General features: G+C 41.4%; 2 protein-coding genes across 2 annotated transcripts in view; both read left to right on the top strand.

Moving 5' to 3' along the window:
• LOC106814511 (pleiotropic regulator 1-like) overlaps window positions 1–8,909 on the top strand; it is an 11,686-nt gene extending 2,777 nt beyond the window's left edge. The window contains exons 2-13 of the mRNA XM_014818823.1: window positions 3,060–3,166; window positions 3,382–3,518; window positions 3,748–3,810; window positions 4,161–4,257; window positions 4,510–4,600; window positions 5,137–5,331; window positions 5,801–5,950; window positions 6,272–6,466; window positions 6,698–6,816; window positions 7,037–7,176; window positions 7,835–8,028; window positions 8,433–8,909. Of these exons, the coding sequence (XP_014674309.1) occupies window positions 3,060–3,166; window positions 3,382–3,518; window positions 3,748–3,810; window positions 4,161–4,257; window positions 4,510–4,600; window positions 5,137–5,331; window positions 5,801–5,950; window positions 6,272–6,466; window positions 6,698–6,816; window positions 7,037–7,176; window positions 7,835–8,028; window positions 8,433–8,492 (1,548 nt within the window). The 3' untranslated portion in view covers window positions 8,493–8,909. The remainder of the gene's footprint in view (window positions 1–3,059; window positions 3,167–3,381; window positions 3,519–3,747; window positions 3,811–4,160; window positions 4,258–4,509; window positions 4,601–5,136; window positions 5,332–5,800; window positions 5,951–6,271; window positions 6,467–6,697; window positions 6,817–7,036; window positions 7,177–7,834; window positions 8,029–8,432) is intronic.
• A 275-nt stretch (window positions 8,910–9,184) lies between these two features.
• LOC106814509 (coiled-coil domain-containing protein 22 homolog) lies at window positions 9,185–24,663 on the top strand. The gene is made up of 16 exons (XM_014818821.1): window positions 9,185–9,767; window positions 12,262–12,433; window positions 12,759–12,891; window positions 13,499–13,632; window positions 14,313–14,397; window positions 14,644–14,804; window positions 15,174–15,356; window positions 15,471–15,641; window positions 16,106–16,219; window positions 16,589–16,705; window positions 18,121–18,222; window positions 18,427–18,534; window positions 23,092–23,187; window positions 23,339–23,398; window positions 23,937–24,011; window positions 24,197–24,663. The coding sequence occupies exons 1-16, from the start codon at window positions 9,718–9,720 to the stop codon at window positions 24,311–24,313; spliced, it is 1,878 nt and encodes a 625-aa protein (XP_014674307.1). The 5' UTR covers window positions 9,185–9,717; the 3' UTR covers window positions 24,314–24,663.
• Window positions 24,664–26,462: the final 1,799 nt, after the last annotated feature.

Here is a 26,462-nt window from a genome sequence, read left to right as displayed (position 1 = left end):
GCGAACGTACCCTGGGTAACTATCTGATAATGGTTAGGGTTAGGGTTAGAGCAGCTAGGTGTGTTAGGCGCTACCTCGCCTAGACTTGTTAAGTGGAGTAGGCGAGGGTACGGCTCCAGAAAATATTACGAGATAGTACCAGGGTACGTGTTCCGGCCCAGCTACCCTGGCCGGACATAGACCCTCTCAGCTTTACTTATATACGGAGTTGGAATCACGTGGTGTAATTATACAATCCAGTCTCTGCTGTCTATAATTGACGTGGAATTAGTTTTAGTCATGGTTTGTCAGGTACTGCCTTATGAAAATAACCTCTTTAAATCTGACATTTCCTGTAACTGGTATTCTAAGCCTTTTATAATACGATGTTCATCTTAACAACTAGCCAGTAACACGCTTCTATGTGGCTTATATTCAGTCAACTAAGCCAAGACAACTCTTGCAATCCCGTTCAAACTTAAACAACACAAACAGGGATAACTCAACTTAGTAACTCTATTACTGCTACCTTTGTTTTTTTTTTTTTTTTTTACTAAGCTACTAACCAATCTCTGGTACTTGTAGTAGAGAATTAGCTTAGCAGTTAGTTAGAGTAGACACAAGGATTGGCTTCAATATAAACATGAACTTTCATATTTCCGTAGACTGACTCAAGTTAGTTCTCAATCGTTTACTTATAAGGAATATTCTGCCTTCTGTATAAAGCATATACTGATGTCTATAGTTATATGTTAGTATATATATCATAGAGCTAATACAACACGCCTAGAGCTGGGGGATGACAATCGGAAGAAAAACGTGGGGGGGAAACTAGTGTGCTATTTGCGACGAATTATCCTCTACGTGCTGCGCTGCGAGTCATAGAACTAATTTTATGGCTCAGCGAGCAACTTCGAGAAAGAGTAAGGGCTGGCGCGAGATATTATATAAGGGGTGTAGTAGATTTTAACAGGTCACTAGCCCTGCTGCGTACGTGGACATTTTAGGTTAGTTCATAAGCCTGTTCTATCGTCGCGTTTTTCGAGACTAGAACTTCCAAACTGGGTTTATTCTAAACACAAATCCTTCTCCTCACCTGTGCGGACTTACTAGTGTAGTATGTATCACAATACTCTCCTATTAAACTAATAATCAATATACACCCCCTGTCCACAAAATTTCGAAGGCAGACGCAGCGGCGATATTCTCGAGCCGCCTTTCTGTTGACCTACGCTGTCTACCGTACCGATTTCCCAATGCCGCATTAGCGATCGGCCTCAACCACTTCGGACTTCCTCGTGTTGGCCTGACATGCTGGCTAGCTCCTGCGTGATATACATGACCCTGACAGCAGCGCATTTCCCCCATGATGGCATGTCCTATCTTGGAGCCCACAAGTTAGCGCCGACGCCTATCCGCCGCATTGCGGGAATGCGTACGTCAGCAGGTCAACAGAAATGCGCCGCTACTGAAACGATATCGCGCCCGCTCGTCGCTTCCAAATTTTGTGGAAGCAGGCTTATTTATTGTAAATATGCGCGAGTATTGTATACATCACGTACAGTCCCGCAGGAACTGCGGAGAAAGGCTTTGATCGTTTAGAATTAAACCCAGCTTTGCAAGTTCTAGTTCTCCGAAAAAACGGCACCATAAAACCGCCCTGAGTGAATCACTCAGCGGGCTCCTCCAAGAAAAAGAATAGGCCTCGCGTTGTAACCCTACTCTTGTTGGCGTTACATTATTGTATCTTACCCGGCGCGTATGTTAGTACACTACTCACTGCCACTACTCACTAGTACAGTAACAAGTCTAACCTTAGAGTCTTACTTCAGTCTTCAGTTCAACATATGACATGTTGCTATACTAAATCGGGATGCTATAGATATAGTATAAGGACATTGCAAGATGAATGAGTGTACATGGAATAAGTGCCCGTGTCGCGACTTGCTCATCTCGTTCATGTCACCAATGGTAATATTATACTACTGCGGTTGTTATGCATTTAACAATACCCAATACTTTGCGTGCATTTAGCTAAAGCTGTACATGTGCAGATTTGATTATTGTTATTATCATTAAATTATTCATAATCTGCAAGGAGCTTTGTTAAATTTGTTTGCCAACTGGTGATGCCAAGAATTGAAAATGGGGGTGTAGGGGGAAGTAATATTTTATTTCGCACACCCATTTTGTTTTTTAGCTCACTTGACATCGTCAAGCCTTGAGCATCTTGCGCATGTGGTCGTCGGTCCGTCGTACGTCCGTCTGTCCGTCCTCAACATTCTTGGCACGGTCAACGATCAACTCAGGAACCGTTTGACCCACATATTTGAAATTGGTATAGTTGTTACTGCCTGCATGCTCCCATATTAAACATCCTATTGCGAGACACGCCAGTCGCCCGTAGCTTTCGAGCCACCGCAATTTTTGTGCAAAAATGGGAATTTGCCATAGTCAGTTCAGGCTTAACGGCATTTTGCTCATTTTTTGGTAATGTGAATGAATAAGGGCTATACGGCCGAGGTTTTGATGATTTAAAAAAAATTATGCCAATTTAGTATGGTTTGCCAATTAATATAGCCATATTAACTATTATATAGACACCAGATAACAAACAGTCTGTGGCTGTCACACTTCGTCTGGTTTCGTTTTACAAGATTTCATTGAGCCAATATCTTAATCAAAATTCCCTGCTCTATGACCATATTATGATTTATACTATTATTATTTATAATTATTTTGTTTATGATATAATTATTTATGCTAAGAAACATCACAAGCGTGGTATGAGCGCATTTCTACCCGTCCACAAATTTGTGGAATTTCATTTCCTGGTTCTATAATTATTCTATAATCTTATATATAATCATCCTATTTATTATCTTTTCACATCCAAAAATTACACATATAATTATCAAGAGTATATAATGGGGGAGTTCCTCCCATTACTATACTCTATCGCTTTCTATACATAGTACGCGACTGGTTGCTCATTAAAACTGAACTTCTTCTCAACTCACTCATTTTGCTGTCCTTTTTTGTGGTGAACTACAGTGTCATTGACACTTTCATTTTTCTAGGAGGTGCAGAAACACTCTGTTCACACGCTCGTGTTCAGATCTCTGAAGAGGGCACATGATATGTTTTTGTCAGAATACTCCAACCCAGTCTCATCAGATCCTGTTAAGTATGCTATCCCCTTCTCTCTATTTAAACTTTGAGCAAGTCTTTGAAATGAATATCTACTCTGAATTGAAAACTTTGTATTGCTGTGAGAGAATTCAGCATTTCCATTGTTTAACATAATCAAAAATGCACATATTGTTAAACGCAGCATTTACCTCCACTATCATGAAAGTGTTGGGGGGCTTTCCTGATACATGTAGCTTTTTGGCTTTGCAGCGAGAAGCTGTTACTGTCTGTGAAGGCAAAGGATGAGTATGGACCGATCTTACACTTGGGAACAGCCAAAGAATCACAGAAGGACCAGCGTCAAGTGAATGGCGGACAACCTGCAACAGACATATACTATCCTGGAGGTGGGTCAATATCTAAAGGGCATCCCACGCACTAGACATAGCTACTGCTCATTTTATCAGCCATATTTTGCTGAGGATGGGCATATATGTTGCTAATCTATTTTGGGTTAGATAACTAACCCTAATCCCAACTTTGACACTTTCCTTGTTCTTAAACCTAACCATAGCCCTAAACCCACAGGTGGTTTAACAATATTTGTACAAACCTTTTAAATATATTTTTTTGCAGCTGAGAGACATGCAGATTTGCCACCACGAATTCAGACTGGGTACAGTTATCCGAATGCTCCGGGTAAGAACAATTGTATGGTGATGGATCCGAAATGTGATCTAGTATAGGTCTAAATTTTAATTAAATAGATATGTTAGATTCCAAGTGCTTTGCTATTATCTTAAATTGTGTTGGTGTGATCTAGCTGTATGTACAATGCATCTATGCAGTGAGTGTCAAACTCTAAGTATATTTTAAAATCTGTGATCACAAACAATCAAATGATATATAATGTAGAGAGATCTGACATTTCTAGCCATGGCAGGTATGAACCAGATTCACTGAACAGTATGATATTGTAACCAGAACAGCCTACATTGACAATAGACCCAGCGTCTATTGTCCACTAACTGTTGTTCAATTGTTTGTAGGTGTGCAGCTGTCTGCAGACACGATGGCCCAGCACAGGGCTCTGAGTGAGCAGGGTCTCATGCAGGCAAGACAGGGTCTTCCACCTTCTCAAGCCAGGCAAGTGTGCTAGGGATTAGGTGCTAACCCATCATGTAAACATGGATGTGGACTGACATAGAATGCATCCACTGTGCTTCCTGTGACAACTAAAGAAAAAACATTACCTAAGCTGCAGTAGAATCACCATAAAAATGCATTCCTATATTTGTTTTGTTAAACAAAAAATATAAGAATTCTGGTAATAATAAGCAATTCCTATATGTAATGTATTACTTAAAAATAAAGACTGGAAAATTCTCGTAATTTCAGACGAGATCAGGATAAAGTGGCCGCAGGAATCTACGATATTCAGCAGAATGCAGGCTTGCAGGAGCGTATCGGTCCACCAGCGACATCTAAGGTGAGTGATGATTGCCGGAAAAGCTCTCCGCATATCTTTACCTGAACATCTAATTTGTTTGATTGAACAATTATCCTGCAGTGTTGGAAGTACATTTACACAATGACATATTATTATGTTGCACTTGAAATTTAATACACTGGTGTTGATTCTGTAGAGGTGGCTGCAACACGAAATTCACCGTGAATACGATATATTATTAAGGACTTATGTACTAACAAATGCACTTGTATATACCACTTGTGCTACATAGTTCCCCACTATTCAGAAAATATATAGTACGCAATACCCTCACTAATTTTACTGATGCTAATGCTAGTGGTGCTGTTACTGCTGCTGCTATTATGACTACAAATAATTGTAATTATTGTAATTGTAATTATTATTATGTTGTAGTGATATAAAAATTGCAGTGGTAATGGTGATGCGAAGCCCCGTAATGCTTACACAGATAGTAGTAACTCATTGCGCTTTAAGTGGACACAATGGACGTAATAGAATCATAAGTCTATACAGTCGGCGTGTCACCTCTTCAGGCTCTCGTCCTCGCGCAGACGACAGATAAGACGGCTCTGGTTCCAAGGAAGGCTCCGACGATGCCCAAGCCGCAGTGGCATCCACCCTGGAAGTTGTTTCGTGTGATCAGCGGTCACTGGGGCTGGGTGCGCTGCATCGCCGTCGAGCCGGGTAACGAGTGGTTCGTGACTGGAGCGGCTGACAGAGTCATCAAGGTGAGGGTAGAGATGTAACCACATGTGTAGATTGTATATTGAACTATATACACTCAAACCCGCGTATGAGAGTCGTTTAGTGGAAACCCTAAGAGTCTTCTTTATAGACTGGTGTCTGTTCGATAGGAATGGTTTCACTGTGTAACTGCTACTCAAGGGAAAAACCAATGGCGTCTTTTTATACACTGGTGTTGATTCTGTAGAGGTGGCCGCAACACGAATTTCACCGTGTTTGAACAGGAGGCCTTGCTAGGCAGTATAGGGTCTAGTTCCACTGGGATAACTTTAAGAACTTGGGCAGAAAAAAGGAGATGTAGTGTCTCCATCTTTTTCATATCATTCATTCATCATTATTATTGCTGGAACTTGCCAGCTCCATCACTATAATTGTAGAGCGGCAATCCATCGTATGGACGCATGGTACTGTGAATGTAAATTTAAAGAGGTTATTTCTCGGACTTTATGTCAGATCTGGGATTTGGCAACCGGTCAGTTGAAGCTGTCACTCACTGGTCACGTGAGCACCGTCAGAGGTGTGGCCGTCAGTTCCCGACAGCCCTACCTGTTCTCCTGTGGAGAGGACAAGCAGGTGAAGTGCTGGGACCTAGAATATAACAAGGTAAGACTCAGAGAAAAAGATATCCAAGATGACATACATTTTGTGCTTCAACTCTCGACATTTTCTGTCATCATATTTGTTTGATAAGAATCCCTCCAGTTGCCCCACACTTAATCTTGATCAGCTGCACATATTTATTGTGCCCTGGTATGAGCAGTTTGCCAGTAAACTGACATTTGCCATCTAGCAGCGAGCACTCATTGGTGGATTTTACTCATTGGATCGCCGAACAAACATGCCCTATAGTTCTCGCATCCTTGCGCGCGTGTCACTTTCTCTCTTGTCTCATTCCCCGGCCGCACGGCGTCGTTCGTTGCGCAGGTGATCCGACACTACCACGGCCACCTGAGCGCGTGCTACGGCCTCGACCTCCACCCGACCATCGACGTACTACTGACGTGCTCGCGCGACTCGACCGCGCGCGTCTGGGACATGCGCACGAAGGCCTGCGTACACACGCTGGTCGGACACAGCAACACGGTCGCCGACGTCAAGTGTCAGGCCGTCGAGCCGCAGGTACGCATGCGTGCAGCTACTTGTAATTATGTCGAGGAAGTTGGGAGGAGTAAGAATCACCACGCGTGTTGCAACTGTTTCCTGTGCTTAATTGACTGATCCGGTTGAACGGTGTAACCACACTACCATTTGGATATTCCTGCTCGATTGGTCAAGCTCACCCAGTTTGAACGTGGATTTAACACACGTGCATGCTGGAATGTTTAGCGATACTATGTATTCTTGATGTAGGTCATCACTGGGTCACACGACTCGACGGTGCGACTGTGGGACCTCGCGGCAGGCAAGTCCCGAGCAACTCTCACCAATCACAAGAAGAGCGTGCGCGCCGTTCAAATTCATCCTACGCTGTAAGCACCACATTGATTGTCTGATTTGCCTACAGATGGCAGAAACTAGTGTCTTATCTAATGGGCAACCCATGTCGTTTGAATTAGGTGATGCTAATTTTCGGTTTAGGTAAACAGTAACAAGCGCCACGTAATAATCCTTTCAAATATTCTGTCATGATCTTGGCTATGTGGTGATTTCATTTTGTAACCACGGTAAGATGCATTCAATTGGTTGCAGGCACATGTTTGCATCTGCGTCGCCGGACAACATCAAGCAGTGGAGGTTCCCGGACGGCAACTTTGTTCAGAATCTGTCCGGCCACAGCGCCATTGTGAACTCCCTTGCACTGAACACGGACAATGTGCTCGTATCCGGGGGTAAGCACATGCTAGCTTACTCCAACAAACCTCACACCGTTTTTTTGTCATTTAGGCTCTATGCTTTTATTTAGGCTACATGCTTAGAGCATGGAGCCATTGCAACTCCGACTGTGTTGCCATTAGCTTGTGTAACAGTAGTTGCTTTCCTTGTGGCTTCATTGAACACAGGGCTTTTGCAACAGTGTACCTTTGGTTTTCGCAATAGGCTTTACTCAAAGTTGCTAACTTTGGTATAGGTGAGGTTGTTAGCCCTATGCCAGTTCCCTATTTATAGAGCCAGCGTCGACAGAGACAAATTTAAGTGTGAACTGAAAAATTTGTGCTGAGTTGACTCAGTTGAAAGCAGCTGTAGAAATGGGTTTAGAGCGCCAGCATAGTACTAACAACCTCACACCGACACACGTGCTTATTTGGCTTGGTAAAAATTTGATCAGGGCTGCTATTGATATACTGGAATTTAGTAACTCTGTTGTTGTGTAAGGGCTAGAGAGGTATAGAGGTGTGTGATGATGGCATCTGTTCCTGGACTGATAATGTCAATGGAATAGAGACCCATATCATTCTCTCTGACATCTGTTATAAGTGTCTGTTGCACTATATATCGTTTTTTTGTGACACATGTAGCATACGAGGAAACACTGCTGTCTCTCTTCAGGTGACAATGGCACGTTACACTTCTGGGACTGGAAGACCGGCTACAACTTCCAACGATTCCAAGCCCCCGTACAGCCAGGCTCCATTGACAGCGAGGCTGGAGTCTTTGCAATGACCTATGACCTCAGTGGCAGCAGACTTCTTACTGCGGAGGCCGACAAGACGATCAAGATCTACAAGGAGGATGACTCTGCGGTATGTTTGATGGAAGCTTAACGTGCCTTAGTGCACCCTGGTCACTCACGGTGGATGGAGAGTTGCTGTCCGTCCGATGAGGTGGCGGCGAGAAACGATATGTGTTGCTTCCGCCTCTGAGCTTTCCTTGATTTTACTACTGAATATTGTGGCCTGTTGCTATATGGTTGGTTTTGTTGTTTTTGTACTTTTACTATAGCAACTGATTCACAATTTTTCTTCGTTATTTGATTCCTGCTAAATGACTTTGAAAACGAGCAAGCAGCAGCTAATTTAATGTCTACGTATGATTGAAAAATAATGTGTAAAAAGCCATATTGTCTCAAATGCATAAATTTAAGAATGCTTGTGTGGTTGTGCATTTTTAGTGGTTTTCTCTAATTTTCCCTTCCTTCACATTGCAGACTGAGGAGAGTCACCCCATCAACTGGAAGCCAGAAATCATTAAGAAACGCCGATACTAATCCTGCAGATGATTAACGCAATTCTGATACATAACGTAATATCAATGATTTCGTACATGTGTATCTTTTCATCCCATCAGATTTCATCACAAAAAGATAATGTTAATAATCTGCTGTGTATACATACGTAGATGTACTCATGGTGTGTAGAAATTGGCGATAAAGTTCTAGCTTGGTTACTTACAGGTAAATGCCAGTGCTTATACATGTTATATGAGCATTATACAGTGTAAACCCAACCTGTTCTTGTTTGTATTTGTATAAGGGCTTAAAATTATTATAGCATTGATTCCATTGAGCATGTTTGGAGATAATTGAATAGCTAGGTGGAAACTTTGCAGTATAGACTAGCTGTGACACAATCCATTGTATTGCTAATACTTTATCACTGTATGTAATAAAAATTTTACATGTAAATATTCTTGTGCTTTTTCGATTGAGTTTAGCATCATATTGGTTGTTATTTTAGTTTTCTTGTTTTAATGTAGTTTAGCCAGCATAATCATTGTCTAGATAGCTTCTATTACACTCTCTATTGCTCCATTTTTGTCTAGGAGGTGTATGACTCTTCCCCCCTCCCTTCTCGTCCTCTTTCTCCTCGTCTAACCTGCTATTTCCTTCATTCATACCCCCTTGTATCTTTGATCTCCCCGACCAACTCAACACTTCTGAATTTTCTCTGTTCACTACTTATATCGCACCAATTGTTTCTTCTGTCTCTTTTCCTCATCTTCTGGGCTTTTCTATCTCCTGTACATTCCCTCCTCCATCCACCACCTACCTATAGTTGATACATCCAGACCTCAAACTATACTCTTCACTCAACTCATTCATATGTGCGCCCATCTATTTTATTTGTATCCTCAGAAGTATATTGTATATTAACAACTTTTTCTCCTGCTAACCATGAACGTATGTAGGCCCTACTGTAAACATCCATGCTATGTTGAAGTTCATGCTTGTAGTGTCATATATATATTTCTGTAGTTACGTATCTATTTCTATTGATAGACATTGATAGTGTATCATGTTGTACGAAAAATTGGTGCCATCGTAGATACATACACATGGTGCCATTCTCTGAGAAGAATATATACAATGTATATAATTATTGTAACAATGTATATATTGTTCTCATGCCATCTCAGTTTTTTGCAGTTTGTGTTGCAATGCATGCTGGGTAAAGTAAATATCTTCCCATGTACCACCGGCTACTGTTGTCAACATGGAAGAAGTTGATAACATTATTATCCACTCCCTCCGACAAATTGGATGGTAATTTGCTTATTAACTCGAATTTTATATGTAGAAACTATAGCAATACATTGTCAGTGTTACTTTTTTTCATATTACTCTGCTATCGTAATACAACGCTCAGTTAGTAGTCGGAGGCGTTTCTAACCACAACAACACTCACAGTCAACACAGGCGCTTGACTTGGAAGTTGGAACGTTTCAATAATAAAATGATAGTAAATAAACACGAAATGTATATACTAGCGAAGTCTTAATGTTTCTCTACTCTCTTTCGCCTATTATTGCCGATAATTGCCGATTTTCTGTAAATGCCGTTCAAATGCTCCTGTGCAACACACAACCAACGGCCTCTATTTTTGTATAGATCTATGCGTAGCTAAATGTTCACCTTGTTTGCCTTTTCACACTGCCTACTCTACCCAGAGAAACGAAGCGAGGGTCGTGCGAATTTTGCGATCATGCTTTCCCACCTGCTCTATATTTTTGGTGTTTGTGCACAGCGGCATACATGCGGTGTATAGTACTTGTGTGTTACAGAGAAGCATGTGAACGGCATTTACAGGAAATTATCACTGGCAGCAAGAACAAGTCGGCACCTGCAGCTATACAGCACACACGCGGCCATTGACTATAGGTGCGGGCGGACAGCCGGGAACTTTGCCACATCCGGGACTTTCTTAACCTAGCAACCAGCTATGCATGCCGCTGAAAACAACAGCCTGTCTTCGTGAGCTTACACACTCAATACCCCATTTCCAAACCAAAAGCATACTAATTTCCTTGCATATATGCCGAAAACTTGTGTAGTAGTAGGTTGTCACAATCATATATATAGCACAGATAAGAAAACATATTTTTTTGAGCTGCCAAAATGACATAAGAGTCCAGAGAGGCGTGATAAGTCATAAGTGGCTGACTGCCACCTAAATGTAAATGAGTAAATGAGTAAATGTAATTGGTACGCACTGGAGTCCATCAAAATTCTCCACTGTTTGTTCTGATCATTTTGTGACATGTAACTACTATTTTTTTTATAACTGCGTGTGTGTGGTGTGCGTGCGTGCGTGTGAGTGTGTCACTGTGTGCGTGCGTGTGCGCGCGTGCATGTTTGTGTGTCCTTGTGTGTCCTTGTGTGTGCGTGTGCGTGTGCGTGTGAGTGTGTCACTGTGTGTGTGAGTGCGTGTGCGTGTTTGTGTGTCACCGTGTGTGCTTGTGAGTGTGTCACTGTGTGTACGTGTGCATGTGCGTGCATGTGCGTGTGCGTGCGTGTTTGTGTGTGTGTGTGCGTCCGAGTGTGTCACTGCGTGTGCGTGCGTGTGCGTGCGTGTGTGCGTGTGTGCGCCTGCGTGTTTGTGTGTGCGCGTGTGCGTGTGTGTGTGAGTGTGTCACTGTGTGTGCAAGTGCGTGTGCATGTGCATGTGCATGTGAGTGTGTCACTGTGTGTGCCTGTGCGTGCGTGCGTGCGTGTGCGTGTTTGTGTGTCCTTGTGTGTGTGCGAGTGCGTGTGCGTGTGTCACTGTGTGTGCGAGTGCGTGTGCATGTGCATGTGAGTGTGTCACTGTGTGTGCATGCGCATGTGTAATCTTGGACTTTGTTTTTGTTTCACAAGACCTGGGGTAATTTTATTGAACTAATGCAAAGCAAACAACTACAAATAAGAATAGCTTAAATATTTATTTTATGTATCTTATGTATCATATGTATCTTACGTAATGTCATAATTATAGCTACAGAAAGGCTATCTCTGTATGTCATAATATACTCGTAAGGCATATTAGAAGAACTATCATGAAAAAAACTTATTAAAACTTCCAAACCAAGTGACGGATAATTCGTATCGTTATGCAGTAATCATATGGGCGCCAGTGACGCGATCGTGTTGTTTTCACCGGTCTTCTGCTGGTGGTCACGTGACTACTGATCTGTGACGTAGCTCCGCCCGCACCTATATATAACAACATTGTTAATATATAAACGTTATAATATAACAACGTTGTTATATATAGTCAATATATATATATATAGTCAATATATGCCGCGTGTGTGCTGTAGCTGCAAGTGCCAACTTGTTCTTGCTGCCAGTGGAAATTATCAGCAATAAGGCGAGGCAATAATAAAGAAACATTAAGAAATTTGGTAGTAAATTACTAAATACATTTTGTGTTTATTATATCAACATTTTATTATTGAAACGTTCAAAGCGCCTGTGTTTCTAACAGTCACTGTCACTGGGTCGGTAACTAAACTAACACTAACAGACCTACAATTTATACATCTGTCCCTGGTAAACGTACGGGCAACATCCCTACTGACTGTAGTACTAAATTATCTACATTGGATCACTATATAGGTGAGTTTAAGAATTGTGTATTAAGGGTTGGCGATAGATATCAGGATTAATGAGCAGGCTTGAGAATGTAAGAACCAAAAGCAACAATTGCTGAGGCTCTTGTCTAGGCTATGTGACAGGGAAGAACAAATTTAAAACTAATGAATTGAATGCGGTTTTCTAGTGATGTGGAGGATGAGGTACAGAGCTTGCGAGACTTCTCCACAGCAACTGTCGTTGAGGCAGCAGTAAAATGCCTTTGTGTCATTGACCAAAAATTTGACATGTCGCCGGTGCTGCCCCCTGGTATGTCTGCCCGGTACCGAATCGGCACCAGTCTCGCTGAAGCGTGCGTGGTATGTAATACATCCAGTGTTTTGTAGAATGTAGACAAGTGTTACATAAGATTAGAAGTCATTTATATTACTTAGAATTTTCACGAGGAGACTTTTGATTGTACTTTTAACTACTGTTTTGCAGCATATATTGGGCCTTGACATAGTGGAAAAAAGTATGCATATGTGCTTTCTAAAATTCCATACCTAACAGAGAAAATATGAACAAGATATATACATAGACTTGCTGTTTAGCAAACAGTATATACGGGGTACTTATAGTTTCATTTCAGCTTGAATTTGCAGGGATTTGTGAGCGATTAATTTCATACAATTGTATCTGCAGGAGATTGGCTACAAGGGAGAAATTGGTTACCAAACGTTCCTCTACGCTAACGAAACTGATGTTCGCAAAATCCTCATTTTTCTCCTCGAGAAGATCCCAAAGGAATCTGCGGCCACGGCTGAGGAGCCGGCAGGTAAGCAAACAAGCGAATATCTGGTTTGTCTTAATCTCTTCGTCTTTGTCGAAATTATTATTATTAAATATTATCATTATTATTATTATCAGGTTTCAAGGTAACAGCTATATATATATATAATTAGTATCTTGCTCCTGTTATTGTGATTACTATTTTTGTTTTGTTTTTGTATCTATTGTTATTATATTATTATTATTAATGGTACATACACATGCTGTCATAAACTAATCTTACTCAGTGCACATGAGGCTATAATCTCCTAACATTATACACTAATTCCCTGATTAACATCGTAGTTAGGTTCCTGAAAACTATGGCTTTAACTGAAACGATGTTAAATGAAGCACTCTGCCATCTGATTGCGTGTCTAACAAAGATAGCTTTTATATAATTAATAATAAAGTTAATGACGCATTTACTCCCAAGTTTCAAACATATTAAATTTTTATCAATAAATAAAACAAACATGCATTTTTAAATAGGGTAAAATTTTACTCAGTACATAGATTAGTTCTTATAATATAGCCGACACCTCAGTGACCATGGTATTTTTTCTCAACTACAGTATAAGGAAACAATGTTAATAGGGGTCTTGGTGTAACAGGGTCGTCATCAGCGCTGATGAGTCAGGCGATATGTAATGAGATAAAGAGACGGTTGCAGCTTCCCATGAGACCTCTGCGTGTCTGTCACGGTGGGCTGCGCTTGCGTGATAGCCTCACTCAATCACACCGGCAGGTATGAACCAACTGCTTGACATTTCTTCACATTGTTCTTTAAAATGATAATTTCTCAAATAGATCTATAGATTAAAAAATAAATAAATTTAGACAGATTTAGTCTCACCTATCAGCATTCATTTCACTGATTATTTCAGCATAAAAATTATTACGACTTTCTGCTGTTATAGGCTATAAAACAGTATATGAACTGCAAACATGTACCTGCTATCTTGAGATTCACGATAATGGGATTTTTAAATGGTACCACAAAACAAGTGGGCATAGTTACATGACACAAATATTTATAGATTGGTACCTATCTTGAAATGTATACAAAGGTTATTAACCTAGCATAGAGACAGGGTGACGGTTAATGGCATCTCATGAGCGCAAAATTTACACACTAGTTTTGTTGACATATGTAAACAAATCTATGCAATGGAGATCAGGGCACATATTGGTGAAAAGAGTGATGCACGAGTGTTCTATGACATATGTTAGCCTTCTTATAGCCTATAGTCTTACTATATACAATTGGAGTTATGGAAGGACTAGCACTAAGTATCAGAACGGTCGAGAAAATGTGAAAACCGTTAGTAAAATCGGATGAAATCCTTGCTTTACCAGCTCAGCAGGCTGTGATGTTGTGCTGCCACCTGCCCATTCGCAGTGTTTCTCTGAATTATTGTCTTGCAGGACTACTCAAACACATGGCCATTCCACGCTGTGAGTGTCAACCTACCAGAGGGTGTTAGTGACCTAACCAAACCTCAATCCTTAGGTAGGTGTGGTTACATGTTCATCAGACCCTCAGTTTGATTCAACAATATCATTATAAACAAGAAAGATACAACAGGCTCTTGCTGTAGTATGGTGATTCGTTATATGCTACTGCTGATATTAACATATCTTGGGAAAATGAAAGTTAGCAGAACAGTTTCCTTGGATAACTCATGTTAGTTGTACACAGGTGATGCTCACGAATCTCTCACCACTCATGGTAAGTATATATGCAAATCTGTTTCAGAGTTTGGACTGAGTGTTATTGACTGTGAATCACTAGGCAGGTGTAAGCCTGAGGACGTGGCGCCATCTGTGCTGGAAGCAAATGCACTACAGTTGACAATCGCTCAGGAGTGGGAGGCAGAGTGGAACCAGAGTGGACTCCATTCACGGCTGACACAGGAGGTACTTGATAAATTATGGAACACCCTTCCCCTCCTGCTGCTGTAGTGCATAGATAGAATGATGGTTATTGACCATAGATGTATGATTAGTCGGTTATCCATCTTAGGATAAGAGGGAGAACCAGATAAAACTGCCAGAAATGAAATTGGTTTTGTGAGTCATTGCTGAAATGTTCAATAACTCGTGCTTCTGTGTATATAGGGTTAGTATGATGGATATAAATACTATAAGGCCAATTTGGATTCTTTTCGGGGTCACATTTTCTTTCCACATTATGGAATTAAGGTATTGTGTTGTGTTGACATCATCGGCATTGACAATCACTGGTATAATATCAAACCTGTGATGACTGGCAGTGTGCTATTGCAGGAATACAGAGCTAGGAAACACCAGCGACTGCACAAACGCATTGCAGACCATCTGACACGAGCCGTGCAGGCAGCTAGCGGTGACAGTGATGCCAGCGCGCTCACGGGGGTACACACCGAGAGGCCGGTAGCACGAGTGAAGGGATCACGCTTCACACACTCTGAGAAACTTCAATTTACTAAGGTAGTGTGCGTGCGTGCGTGTCTGTGTGTGCATGCGTGTAGTTGGATGGGATGCATGCATAAGTAATTACTGTAAGTGAAGCATCTTCGTAATGGATACGTTATCTTACTGCAGCAGGAGGAGAAGCCCAGTGAAGCTGTGAAGCCCCAAGCTGAGACAGAGGAAGATATACAGAAGCACAGGGAGCAGGAGTTTGAGTCACTGAAGACTCAGCTCGATGGCTTGAGTGACAGATTAGAAAATACGAAGTTGGAAACACGACAGTACTCCACTAGCATAGATAAGGTAAATTGTCAGTCAGTCTAAATGCAGATGAACTGTTTCGCTAGGGTATTCTTCCATTCTGTGTATCTAGAGCTTTCAATGTGGAAAGTCGCCATGCACTTTATTTTTTCTTGCTTCTATATCCCATACATGTGTTCATCATGCCGTTTCCAAGTATCGCTGTGCTGCTTATAATGATTGATATCTAGATATGGCATCTGTTGACATATATTTGACCCCAAATTTGATGGTATTCAATTAGTGCGTTCGATTTGCTTCCCCAAGTTAACCTGGGACTGTGAGTGATGATGATTAAGCTGACATTGAGGCATTCGTGCTACTCTTTGTTGCCCTATTATTTGCCTATCACTCTTTGTTACCGTAAACTATTCCACTTCATGTATTACTATAGTGTTTAGACATATTCTCGTGTCAGTGACTACAAACATAAATAAAAATAAACAATTTCGTTTATCAGTTAAAAGAGGAGTCTTAGTGAGTTGGAACAGACGAAAAGACGGGCAGAAGGTCACCTACAAGGTCAGAAACGTGTGCTAGACCTGCTTCCAGATGCAGAGAATAACATTGCCAAGCTACAGGTGTGTATACTCAGAGATCACTGTCACATCCGGTGAAGCATGAAAGCACCCTCCTAAACATCTGATAATGCTGTCTCTATACAAGCTGCTCGTCTACCAGCATCAGCGCAAATTAGAACTATTGTTAATTGTGTGTGTTTTTTCCAAAGTTCTACAAGTGGCCATCCCAACCTGTCCCTTTGTTTGGAGACATGTGTGATGCAAGCGGGTATTTCTTCGATTATATCTAAGTGGTTGAACATATTGCTGCATGAGTCTAACTATTACGCCTGAGATATCAGTTGTTGTAGGGAAAAATACAAACAGTAATGACTATAATTTTCACTCAGTAGAATGGTATTTACTGTTTTGTTTGGTTTCCCGAGTTAGAATGTGATAGCAACAAAGTGCCGCAAGCTGGTTAACCTAGGAAACCAGTGGGAGAACCACAGAGGCCCTCTAATGGAACAGTACAATACACTGAAGGAACAAAATGGCTGCCGTCTGGTGAGTCACGTTGTCTGTCATGTTTCAACGTCTGCAAAATTCCTTTTGTTGCATGCAATGTTACGTCGTGTGTCGAATTCGATTTCCCGACCATGCCCTATGCTGGCAACACTCTAAAAACCCTTTTGAGCTATCATGGTAATTGCCTGCATTCTCATATATACATACTTTATATAAACATATGCTTTTTAGCTCATCTGACATAGTCAGATGCAGCTTGTAGAATCGCACGATCGTCGTCCGCCGTCCGTCCTCGTCCGTGCGTGCGTCCGTCCGTCAACAGTTGGCACAAAATCTTAAGCCGCTCGGACGCTACGGTCGAGCGATATTCGGCACATCGGGGGGAATCGTCAAAACGAGTTGGGATGTCGAAGCTGGGTCAAAGGTCAAAGGTCAAGAGGTTGTTAAAAAAGAGGAACATTCACTCCTTAACTTAAGGTCATAGGCGAGGAAATGCAGAATTTGCGGCACAAATCTAAACGCTCGACCCTAGGCTGCGTGATAGTCGTGTAAAGCATCATGGTAGGAAAAGCCATCACTGTGCCGAAATTGAAGGTCAAAGGTCAATGGGCACAGGGGAGATTTAGACATTTTCTGAGGACATGGTCTACGGAGCGATTGAAAACTTTTTTCTTCAGCGGTGACCTAGCATTTTTATGGCTTTATTGAAAGGACCATGAAATGTCCTTCTGCTGACATGCGAAGAGTAAGTGTGATAACCTTTGACCTCAAGAGGAGGGTTAAACATGATTTGTTACTGTCTGTTAGAAAGAATTGACTGCGGGTTTGCTAGTAGAATCTATACATGCCTGGATTACGAGGTACAATGTCACAGTGAAATTTCAAAACTAAATTTGGTTGAAGAAGTTTATGCTCCTTAAATCCTATAATTTCTATGGCATTTTGTACTGTCAGTATTTTACATGTAAACGTATGCCACTGCCAGTGGCCACTGCCAGTGCATGTGGTGGTACTTGTAGTTTTGCCTGCGTGTAATTAGTTTACAGGTGGGCAGCTCTCTATTGCAGCCTGTGGCTTGCGTAGGTAAATGGATGAGTTGCTTATGCTATTCTGTCTTGCAAATAGTTGGTTGCTACTATGGTACGATGGGAGCTTCCATCTTTAATCTGAAGACACTTAAACGTACGCGCCATCTCGTGCGAAGCTTCATAACGATCCGAACAAACATGTCCTTTGAGAAGGTTCCTGGATACCATCCCTGTGCATTCACTGTTCGGCGTGTATGTGACACATTGGGACTAACAGGTTTACTAGATACCCACCACTCACCACAGAGTCACGCAGTAGACGTTAGATGAGCGCTGTCGCTCGCGCGCACTTGTATGCATTAAAATGGTTAATATCTGTGATCATGCCCAACTACGAGCCATACGATAAGAATCCACTTCTTGCAGTCGGAAACGGAGAAGAAGCTTGAAGAGATCAAGCGTCTGAGAGAGAAGATGAGGGCTCTCGCTACAGATACGCGTGCCAAAGATGACCTCTATAAACAACTGGTATGCCGTCATGTTAGCACACAACCCAGGATCGGGAGCACTCACTCTCTGATGCCACGTTCGGCAATTTTAAACGAAACACTACAAAATTTAAGCACATTTTTGATCTACAGCATCTAGCGAGGCAGCTAGTGATGTTAGCTTTAGGTACACCCAAAGAAATAAATCTCAACCGAATTAAATGTGTCAATGCTTTGCTTATAGGTGGCAGAGTACGAACGAACAACAAAGGACGTGAATAGAGCAGCGTACACGAAACGAATTTTGGAAATCATCACAAACATTAACAAGCAAAACCAGGATATCCAGAAGGTAGGCAGGCACTGTACACACGTTCTCTTTGGTACGCTACACAGAACACGAGCAAATATCTTTACACGTCTATGTGAATATAAACACAGTCAAACCCGTACATAGTGGACACTAAGGGAAACCCCCAAAGTGTCCTTTATAGACAGATGTCTGTTCCATAGAGGTGGTTTCACACTATAGCTGTCGCTTCGAGAATATGCTCAGTGTCGTTTAAAAATAGCGAGGTTTTTTCGATAGGGGTGTTTTCACTATATAACAGCTACTCAAGGGAAGTGCCGGAAGTGTCATTCATTAAGAACAGGTGTTTCGCTAAAATGTTAGAATAAAACCGATATAAAAAGAAAATTAGTTGGACTGTATATATATATATATATATATCAAGAGCTAATAATACCTAGAGTGTACAACAGAAAAACGCGAAAATAGTGCTATTTCACGACATGATTATTCTACTTTGCCTGCAAGTCTAGAATAATTTTATGGTATTGCATTAAGCAGAATTCTTTGCTCTCTAAAACAAGACCAACCGCTTGTCAATACGATACTCCTAGGCTGAGATATTGGCTCTTAAACCTCCCCTCCCACATGCCTCACACCGCCTCGCATCCAGCTTATTCAGCAACCTAAACGCCCCTAAGGTTGCTTCGTGAGAGTTCGGTTTTTCCGCTATAACTTTATGAATGAACGGCGTTTCGGTTATCATAGGTGACTTTCGGGGGCATCGCCTATGCCCTTATCTCCCATTATCTTTCCTAGCACGGCTAATGCCCGTCATGATGGAGCCGGCAATGTTTTCTAAATTAAGTCTCTACAACGCAGCTCAGTTACTATATGGTGTAGTAAGAGTACCAAATTTGGGCATGTGACATCAATTATCAGCGCTCCAAGCGGTGACGGAAATCGATAGCCAAAATGCTTAGGGGCGTTTAGGTTGCTGAATAAGCTGGATGCGAGGCGGCGTGAGGCATGTGGGAGGGGAGGTTTAGGAGCCAATATCTCAGCTTAGGAGTATCGTATTGACAAGCGGTTGGTCTTGTTTTAGAGAGCAAAGAATTCTGCTTAATGCAATACCATAAAATTATTCTAGACTCGCAGGCAAAGTAGAATAATGTTGTCGTGAAATAGCACTATTTTTCCCGTTTTTAGCTCACCTTGACATCGTCAAGCTGAGCTATTGCCATGGGTCGTCGTCCGTCGTACGTCCGTCCGTCCGTCGGTCCGTCCGTCCGTCCGTCCGTCAACATTTCGCTACGGTCAACGATAACTCAGGAACCGTTTGGCCCACATGTTTGAAATTGGGTATAGTTGTTACTGCTATGCTCCCATATTAAACGTCCTATTTTGGAGCACGCCAGTCCACGTACTTTCGAGCCACGGCAATTTTTTGGCCACAATGGGAATTGCCATTAGTCAGTTCAGGTTCAACGGATTTTGCTCATTTTTGGTATGTGAATGAATAAGGGCTAGGGGTTTTGATATGAAAAAAAAAATTATGCAAATTAGGTAGGGTTTGGCAATTATATAGCATATTATATAGACACAAACAGTCTGTGGTGTCACACTCGTCTGGTTCGTTTTACAAGATTTCATTGACAATATCTTTAATGCAAAATTGGTATTTCCTCTCCACCCTGCCGATAAAACGTCTATATTAGAGTAAAGTTTTACAAAACATGTCGGAACGCAGCATAACCCAGGGGCGTAGCCAGTATGTAGCACTGTAGGCCCGGGCCTACACTTTTTTTGGCCAAGTTATCTTTTTTTTTAAAACACCCATAATTCAAATCCATAAGATTGCTGGACGAGTTTAAGAGTCTAGGCAGGAAAAACTATTGAAATGAATGTAGCAAGAATATGGCTAAATTAGGTGACCTATTCTTCTGTCATCTAGGCTGTCATTTCTATCGCGTGCCGTTTCATTCAACACTCTACCCGCCGAAAAGGACTAGGATCCGATTTTGTCAGTTTTTTAACATTTTAACTCGTTCGTAACACTATTTTAACTCGTTTGTGTTTTTTGGGTTTAAAAGTGATATTGAATTAGGTGTCTCAAGTTAGCAAGAGGTCAGGGAACCAGAATGAACACTCAGGAAGGGCCGTTTCCGGCCATCTGGGGGGTTTGTAAAACCAAAAATTTTCTTGTACGCTCCGGGCCAACCGATGGTGGCGCTCCGCTCAGATAGTCGTGCCTACAACTTTGAAAATCCTGGCTACGCCCCTGTAACCTATTTATTTCAAACGCCATCGCTACAAAGCGGGTATAGCGCCATCTACGGTCACGAATTGTGATTCATTTTGGTTTATAAATTATTATTGCGATATACAGATGGCAATCGTTTCTATAATGTACGTCGATGGTTGCTCAATTAAAACTGACTTCTTCTTACTCACTCATTTGTGTCCTTTTTTGTGGTGAGCTACAGTGTCATTGACACTTTCATTCCTACTTCTGTAGTACAAGTCTGGTACACTTTGTGTATACATATATGTACCTCGGGTACATATCTGTAGTACCTGATACGACGACGACCCCTTGAGCTACACTAACCTTCAACAACCTTGAACTACCTAACGGTTAGTGTAGTGAAGCGGAACATACCGCCTGTATCATACAGGTTAATTCCTTCCCCTTCCTCTGATTCTGTACGGGGTTCACCTCCTGGAGACTACTGAGACGCTGAGACGCTATGAACATTCTATCCACGTGAGGTGAAGTTTACGGATCTACACGCGGATGGCACCGATGCGAGAATGGGAGGCTTTAGAATATTCGGTGTTACCATTGCTTGGTGGGAGATAGTGACTATACTGCTACGACAACGATGATGATGATGAAGTGGGATGATGACGATTAGATTATGCTAATGCCAGCCTCTCTCATTGTGGGTGCTCGCAGCGTGCCTTTTTTTCTATTGGATTGGGTAGAGGAAGTAAGGAAAATACTTTAATAATTGATTGCGGGTATACTACTATTCCTATTATATATATGAACAAGTTTTTCCATATGTTCTTGCCATTATATTACAACTATAACGTATTAATGTTGCCACCGCGAGGCGGCTACTAATAATATACCAAATGCAAATTTGTATTCGTAACATAAAACACAAGAAATAGTTAAGAATTGACAAGAACCAGGGCAGGATTTACACATTTCTGCACTTTATTATTTTACTTTATAATGAATAAACAGATTACTTTCACAACTACTCGTGTGCAACAGCCAATGGAGGGGATACGTCCAGCCTTCTCTATCCGAAAGTCCAAATTAAACAGTGTACAAAACTACAAGTAATGTGTATATCTATCTGTTTGGTTCTTGATGAGTGTAGGAGCGTGAGTGTGCTTGTGCGTGTGTGTGTGGGCGCGCCTGCACGCACGTACGACGTATGCGGGCGCATATACACACACATATAGCACATTGCAGAAAGCGAATACGTTTTTGGTATAAAAACGGTCAGCCAATTGGTGGTAATCCACCGTACTATTCCTACGTTACATGCACACATTGATGTTATGAGCAATACCATGTATTACTATAATAGCCGTACGTGCACATATATGCACGTGTCTGCGTGCGTGCGTGCGTGCGTTCGTGCGCGCGCGTCTATGCTTTCACACTTCTATATGTCAATGAAAGCAAACATGTTCAAATTATGTATAATATAATAGCTTGCATTGTGGCATTGGAAGGATGATTTTGGAATGGTTTATAGCCAAACCGAGGGAAGTGAAAGCTAACTACGTGTAAAAAAGTTTCGTACTCTTTATAAATAGAGCTTTTATATGGCAACCTGAAATCAGGACTCTTAAATATAAATAGGGAATAGCATTTTCATTATATGCAACCTTATATATATATACTAGTAGTACTTCATCATGACCGTTCGTGTTAAATTTTTACTCACAAATCACAATTTTTACTCGCAAAAAGTGCGCGCCGATTATCTATATTAATCCTTCAGTCTTTGGCTATATAAAAATAATCATCGTTATAATGGAAAACATTTTGTACCACGAGCAGCGGTGATCTAATACCTCATCATATATCAACTCTCTGCCAGCCTGATTAGTTGTGTGAAATATTTGTATGCAATAGGCATTTTATTGGTCATGTCTGCGATCTACGAAATTGTGACCTCAACTGGGATACAGGGCATATACGATATATAGTTCCAACAACGTCATTATCTTATCTAAGAGACTGTTGCTACAAAGAAACAAAGGCGGGAACGTATGCCGCCATATTGTTGTGGTGGTTGTAAGCAGCTCATATTGTGTGGTAGATCGTTCATATATAGTCATAATTTAATCTATGGGGTAATTTTAAGATGCCGAGAACTACCGACATCAAACGGTTCATTACATGAATCAAAATAATTGTACCTCTTTGAACTACTATAGGCAGTTCCTCTACATCACCTATAGTAAATATATATATATATATATATATATATATATATATATATATATATATATATATCCAAGATACATTAAGCTTAGCTAATCTTATGTGTGTGTAACCACCGTATAGCTATATTCTTTAACTTCTGGCAGGTGTTGAGTGACACAAAGGAGGTGCAGAAGGAGATTAATGTTCTGTCAGGCAAGCTGGATCGCACGTTTACCGTCACGGATGAGCTCATATTCAAGGTATCTCACCATATTCTTATGAGAAATGCCTGGTATTGTTTTTGTATAGAGCTTTTATTCAAGGGTCGGATATACAACCGAGGCCAAATCATATTTTGCTTCATAAAGAACTAAACTCCTCGGTATCTGACATTGACGTTTGTTGTCACAGGATGCCAAGAAGGACGAATCGGTGAGAAAGGCTTACAAATATCTTGCGTCTCTACATGAGGTGAGTAGGTGTTCACAATCCATGGTTTCTCGGGATTGCTGAATATCCCCAGGCACATATATCGCTCCTAAATATAATTCATATATTTTATATATATATATATATATGTTTGTTTATATACATCTCCTATATGTATATATCCTATATATATATCATATTATCAGGAGTCTATCAATAGACAGACTATTGATAGACTACTGATATTATGGTCTTGATGAAAGCTGTTGACATCTCATCATTTTCTGATGTCATACAAATGTGTGTATGTTAATTATTTATAGCTGTGCTGACCTTTAGAACACCTCTTTATCTCGTAAACAAATGCTAACCTGAATGAATTGAGAAACTGCATTGGGATTCCACCACGTGACATCCTGAAACACCTTCGCAAGCAAATTAAGCCTTCTAGTGGCCTTTCCTTTCTGAGCTAAACTCAGTTAATAAGTTTACATAAAATGTACCCCCTGAGCAACCCGTACTCTGCATCTGGAGTGTTTGTCGCATTGTAAATCAATACGTTTTTGTCTCTCGATTGCAGAACTGCAGTCAACTCATCAAGACGGTAGAGGACACGGGAGTGATCATGAGAGAGATCCGTGATCTAGAGGACCAGGTGTGTAACATAGTTGACGTATGCGGTCGCAGCCCTTGATGAATTTACTTTCTACTGTTGATGTCATTGTCTGTAGGACGGCATGTTACTGAATGAAGATGTGCTGAAGGTACTGAAGGTTAGATGCTGAGTTAGGGGGTGAGTGTCATCTTTGTAATATCCTCTGTTAATTATTTGTCGCTTAGATTGAGTCGGAGAGCAACAAGAGAACACTTGCCAATCTTCAGCGAATCCAGGCCGATTACCATGAGATGAAGAAGGAGAATGCCGCGCTGATGTCTCAACTCAAACAACTACAGTAGTAACACGACTAGTGTTCCTACTTCGAGTCTATGTCTTTATGTGGACATGGATGTAGTCCTATAGGCCTGTAGTCATGGTATGACAGTAAAGTGTTTCAACCGTGAGCCTCACGATCAATACGAATATAATGTGGAATGCATTTATTCAACTGATCATTTTTGGTTGAACGATTATTAGTTCCAATTAGATTTCTCCAAACTTTGCCTTCACTTGCATAATTGTGCAGCTGCTCTGTGTAAGCGTGGTAGGTATATCGTTCCATAGCTATGTAATTAGACTTCGTATTCTTAATGGGTTGCAATAAAATTACTTATCTGGCCACTAGGTAGCAGCACCTGGCAAGAGCGTTATACTTGTTGGCAGAGTTGTTGGTACTAATCAAAGATTCTAGAGTGCCGTAGGCACAAGATAGACCACTCTCCAATCATAGCGTAGTAGGTCATGGGTCGCCACAACCGCCATTTTGGGAAGCAAGTTCACACGAAGTTCCCGGATGTTGCTGTATCTGCTACTGTGTGCTCATTCTTAAATTTCATTAATAATAAGATTGCAATTGTTATTCTTTTTTTCTTGTCACTGGCATCCATGATAATTAACCCGGGTTAACCCAAAAACCGTTCGTTTATCTTCCCTAACCCAGATGCGTTCGATTTCGTACCCAGGTTAACCCAGGTGGCTCTGGGGAAGCAAATCGAACGCACTAAATATGGTAGACTATGCCTTGGTTCATTCTGGGACTGTGAGTGATGTGATTAAGCTGACATTGAGGGATTCGTGCTACTCTTTGTTGCCTATTATTTGCCTATCACTCTTTGTTACCGTAACTATTCCACTTCATGTATTACTATAGTGTTTAGACATATTCTGCGTGTCAGTGACTACAAACAGTAAAATAAAAATAACAATTTCGTTTATCAGTTAAAAGAGGAGCTTAGTGAGTTGGTACAGACGAATAAGACGGCAGAGGTCACCTACAAGGTCAAGAAACGTGTGCTAGACCTGCTTCCAGATGCAGAGAATAACATTGCCAAGCTACAGGTGTGTAACTCAGAGATCAGTGTCACATCCCGTGAAGCATGAAAGCACCCTCCTAAACATCTGATAATGCTGTCTCTATACAAGCTGCTCATCTACCAGCATCAAGCGCAAATAGAACTATTGTTAATTGTGTGTTTTTCCAAAGTTCTACCAAGTGGCATCCCAACCTGTCCCTTTGGTTTGGAGACATGTGATGCAAGCGGGTATTTCTTCGATTATATCTAAGTGGTATGAACATATTGCTGCATGGTCTACTATTACGCCTGAGATATCAGTTGTTGTAGGGACAAATACAAACAAGTAATGATACTAATTTCACTCAGTAAAATGGTATTTACTGTTATGTTTTGGTTTCCCGAGTTAGAATGTGATAGACAACAGTGCCCAACGGCTGGTTAACCTAGGAAACCAGTGGGAGAACCACAGAGGCCCTCTAATGGAACAGTACAATACACTGAAGGAACAAAATGCTGGCCGTTTGGTGAGTCACGTTGTCTGTCATGTTTCAACGTCTGCAAAATTCCATTTTGTTGCATGCAATGTTACGTCGTGTGTCGAATTCGATTTCCCACCATGCCCTATTGCTGGCACAACTCTAAAAACCCTTTTGAGCTATCATGGTAATTGCCTGCATTCTCATATTACATATTTTATATAAACATATGCCTTTTTAGCTCATCTGACATAGTCAGATGCAGCTTGTAGAATCGCACGATCGTCCGTCCGCCCGTCCGTCCGTGCGTGCGTGCGTCCGTCCGTCAACAGTTGGGCACAAATCTTAACCACTCGACGTACGGTCACGATATTCGGCACATCGGGGGGGATCGTCGACATCCCAACTCGTTTTTTTGACCCCCAGCTTCGGGTCAAAGGTCAAGAGGTGTAAAATAAGGGGGAACATTCACTCCTTAACTTAAGGTATAGGGAGGAAATTCAGAATTGCGGCACAAATCTAAACGGCTCGACCTAGGCTCGTGATAGTCAGTGTATAGCATCATGGTAGGAAAAGCCATCACTGTGCCGATATTGGAGGCCACAGGTCAAAGATCAATGGGGCACATGGCAGATTTTAGACATTTTCTGCGGACATGATCTGACGGAGCGATTGAA

This window comes from Priapulus caudatus, unplaced genomic scaffold (genome assembly GCF_000485595.1).
Source record: "Priapulus caudatus unplaced genomic scaffold, Priapulus_caudatus-5.0.1 Scaffold934, whole genome shotgun sequence".
NCBI classification, from domain to species: Eukaryota; Metazoa; Priapulida; class Priapulimorpha; order Priapulimorphida; family Priapulidae; genus Priapulus; species Priapulus caudatus.
The sequence above is the reverse complement of the archived record's forward strand: the minus strand, read 5'-3'. Positions and strand labels throughout refer to the sequence as shown.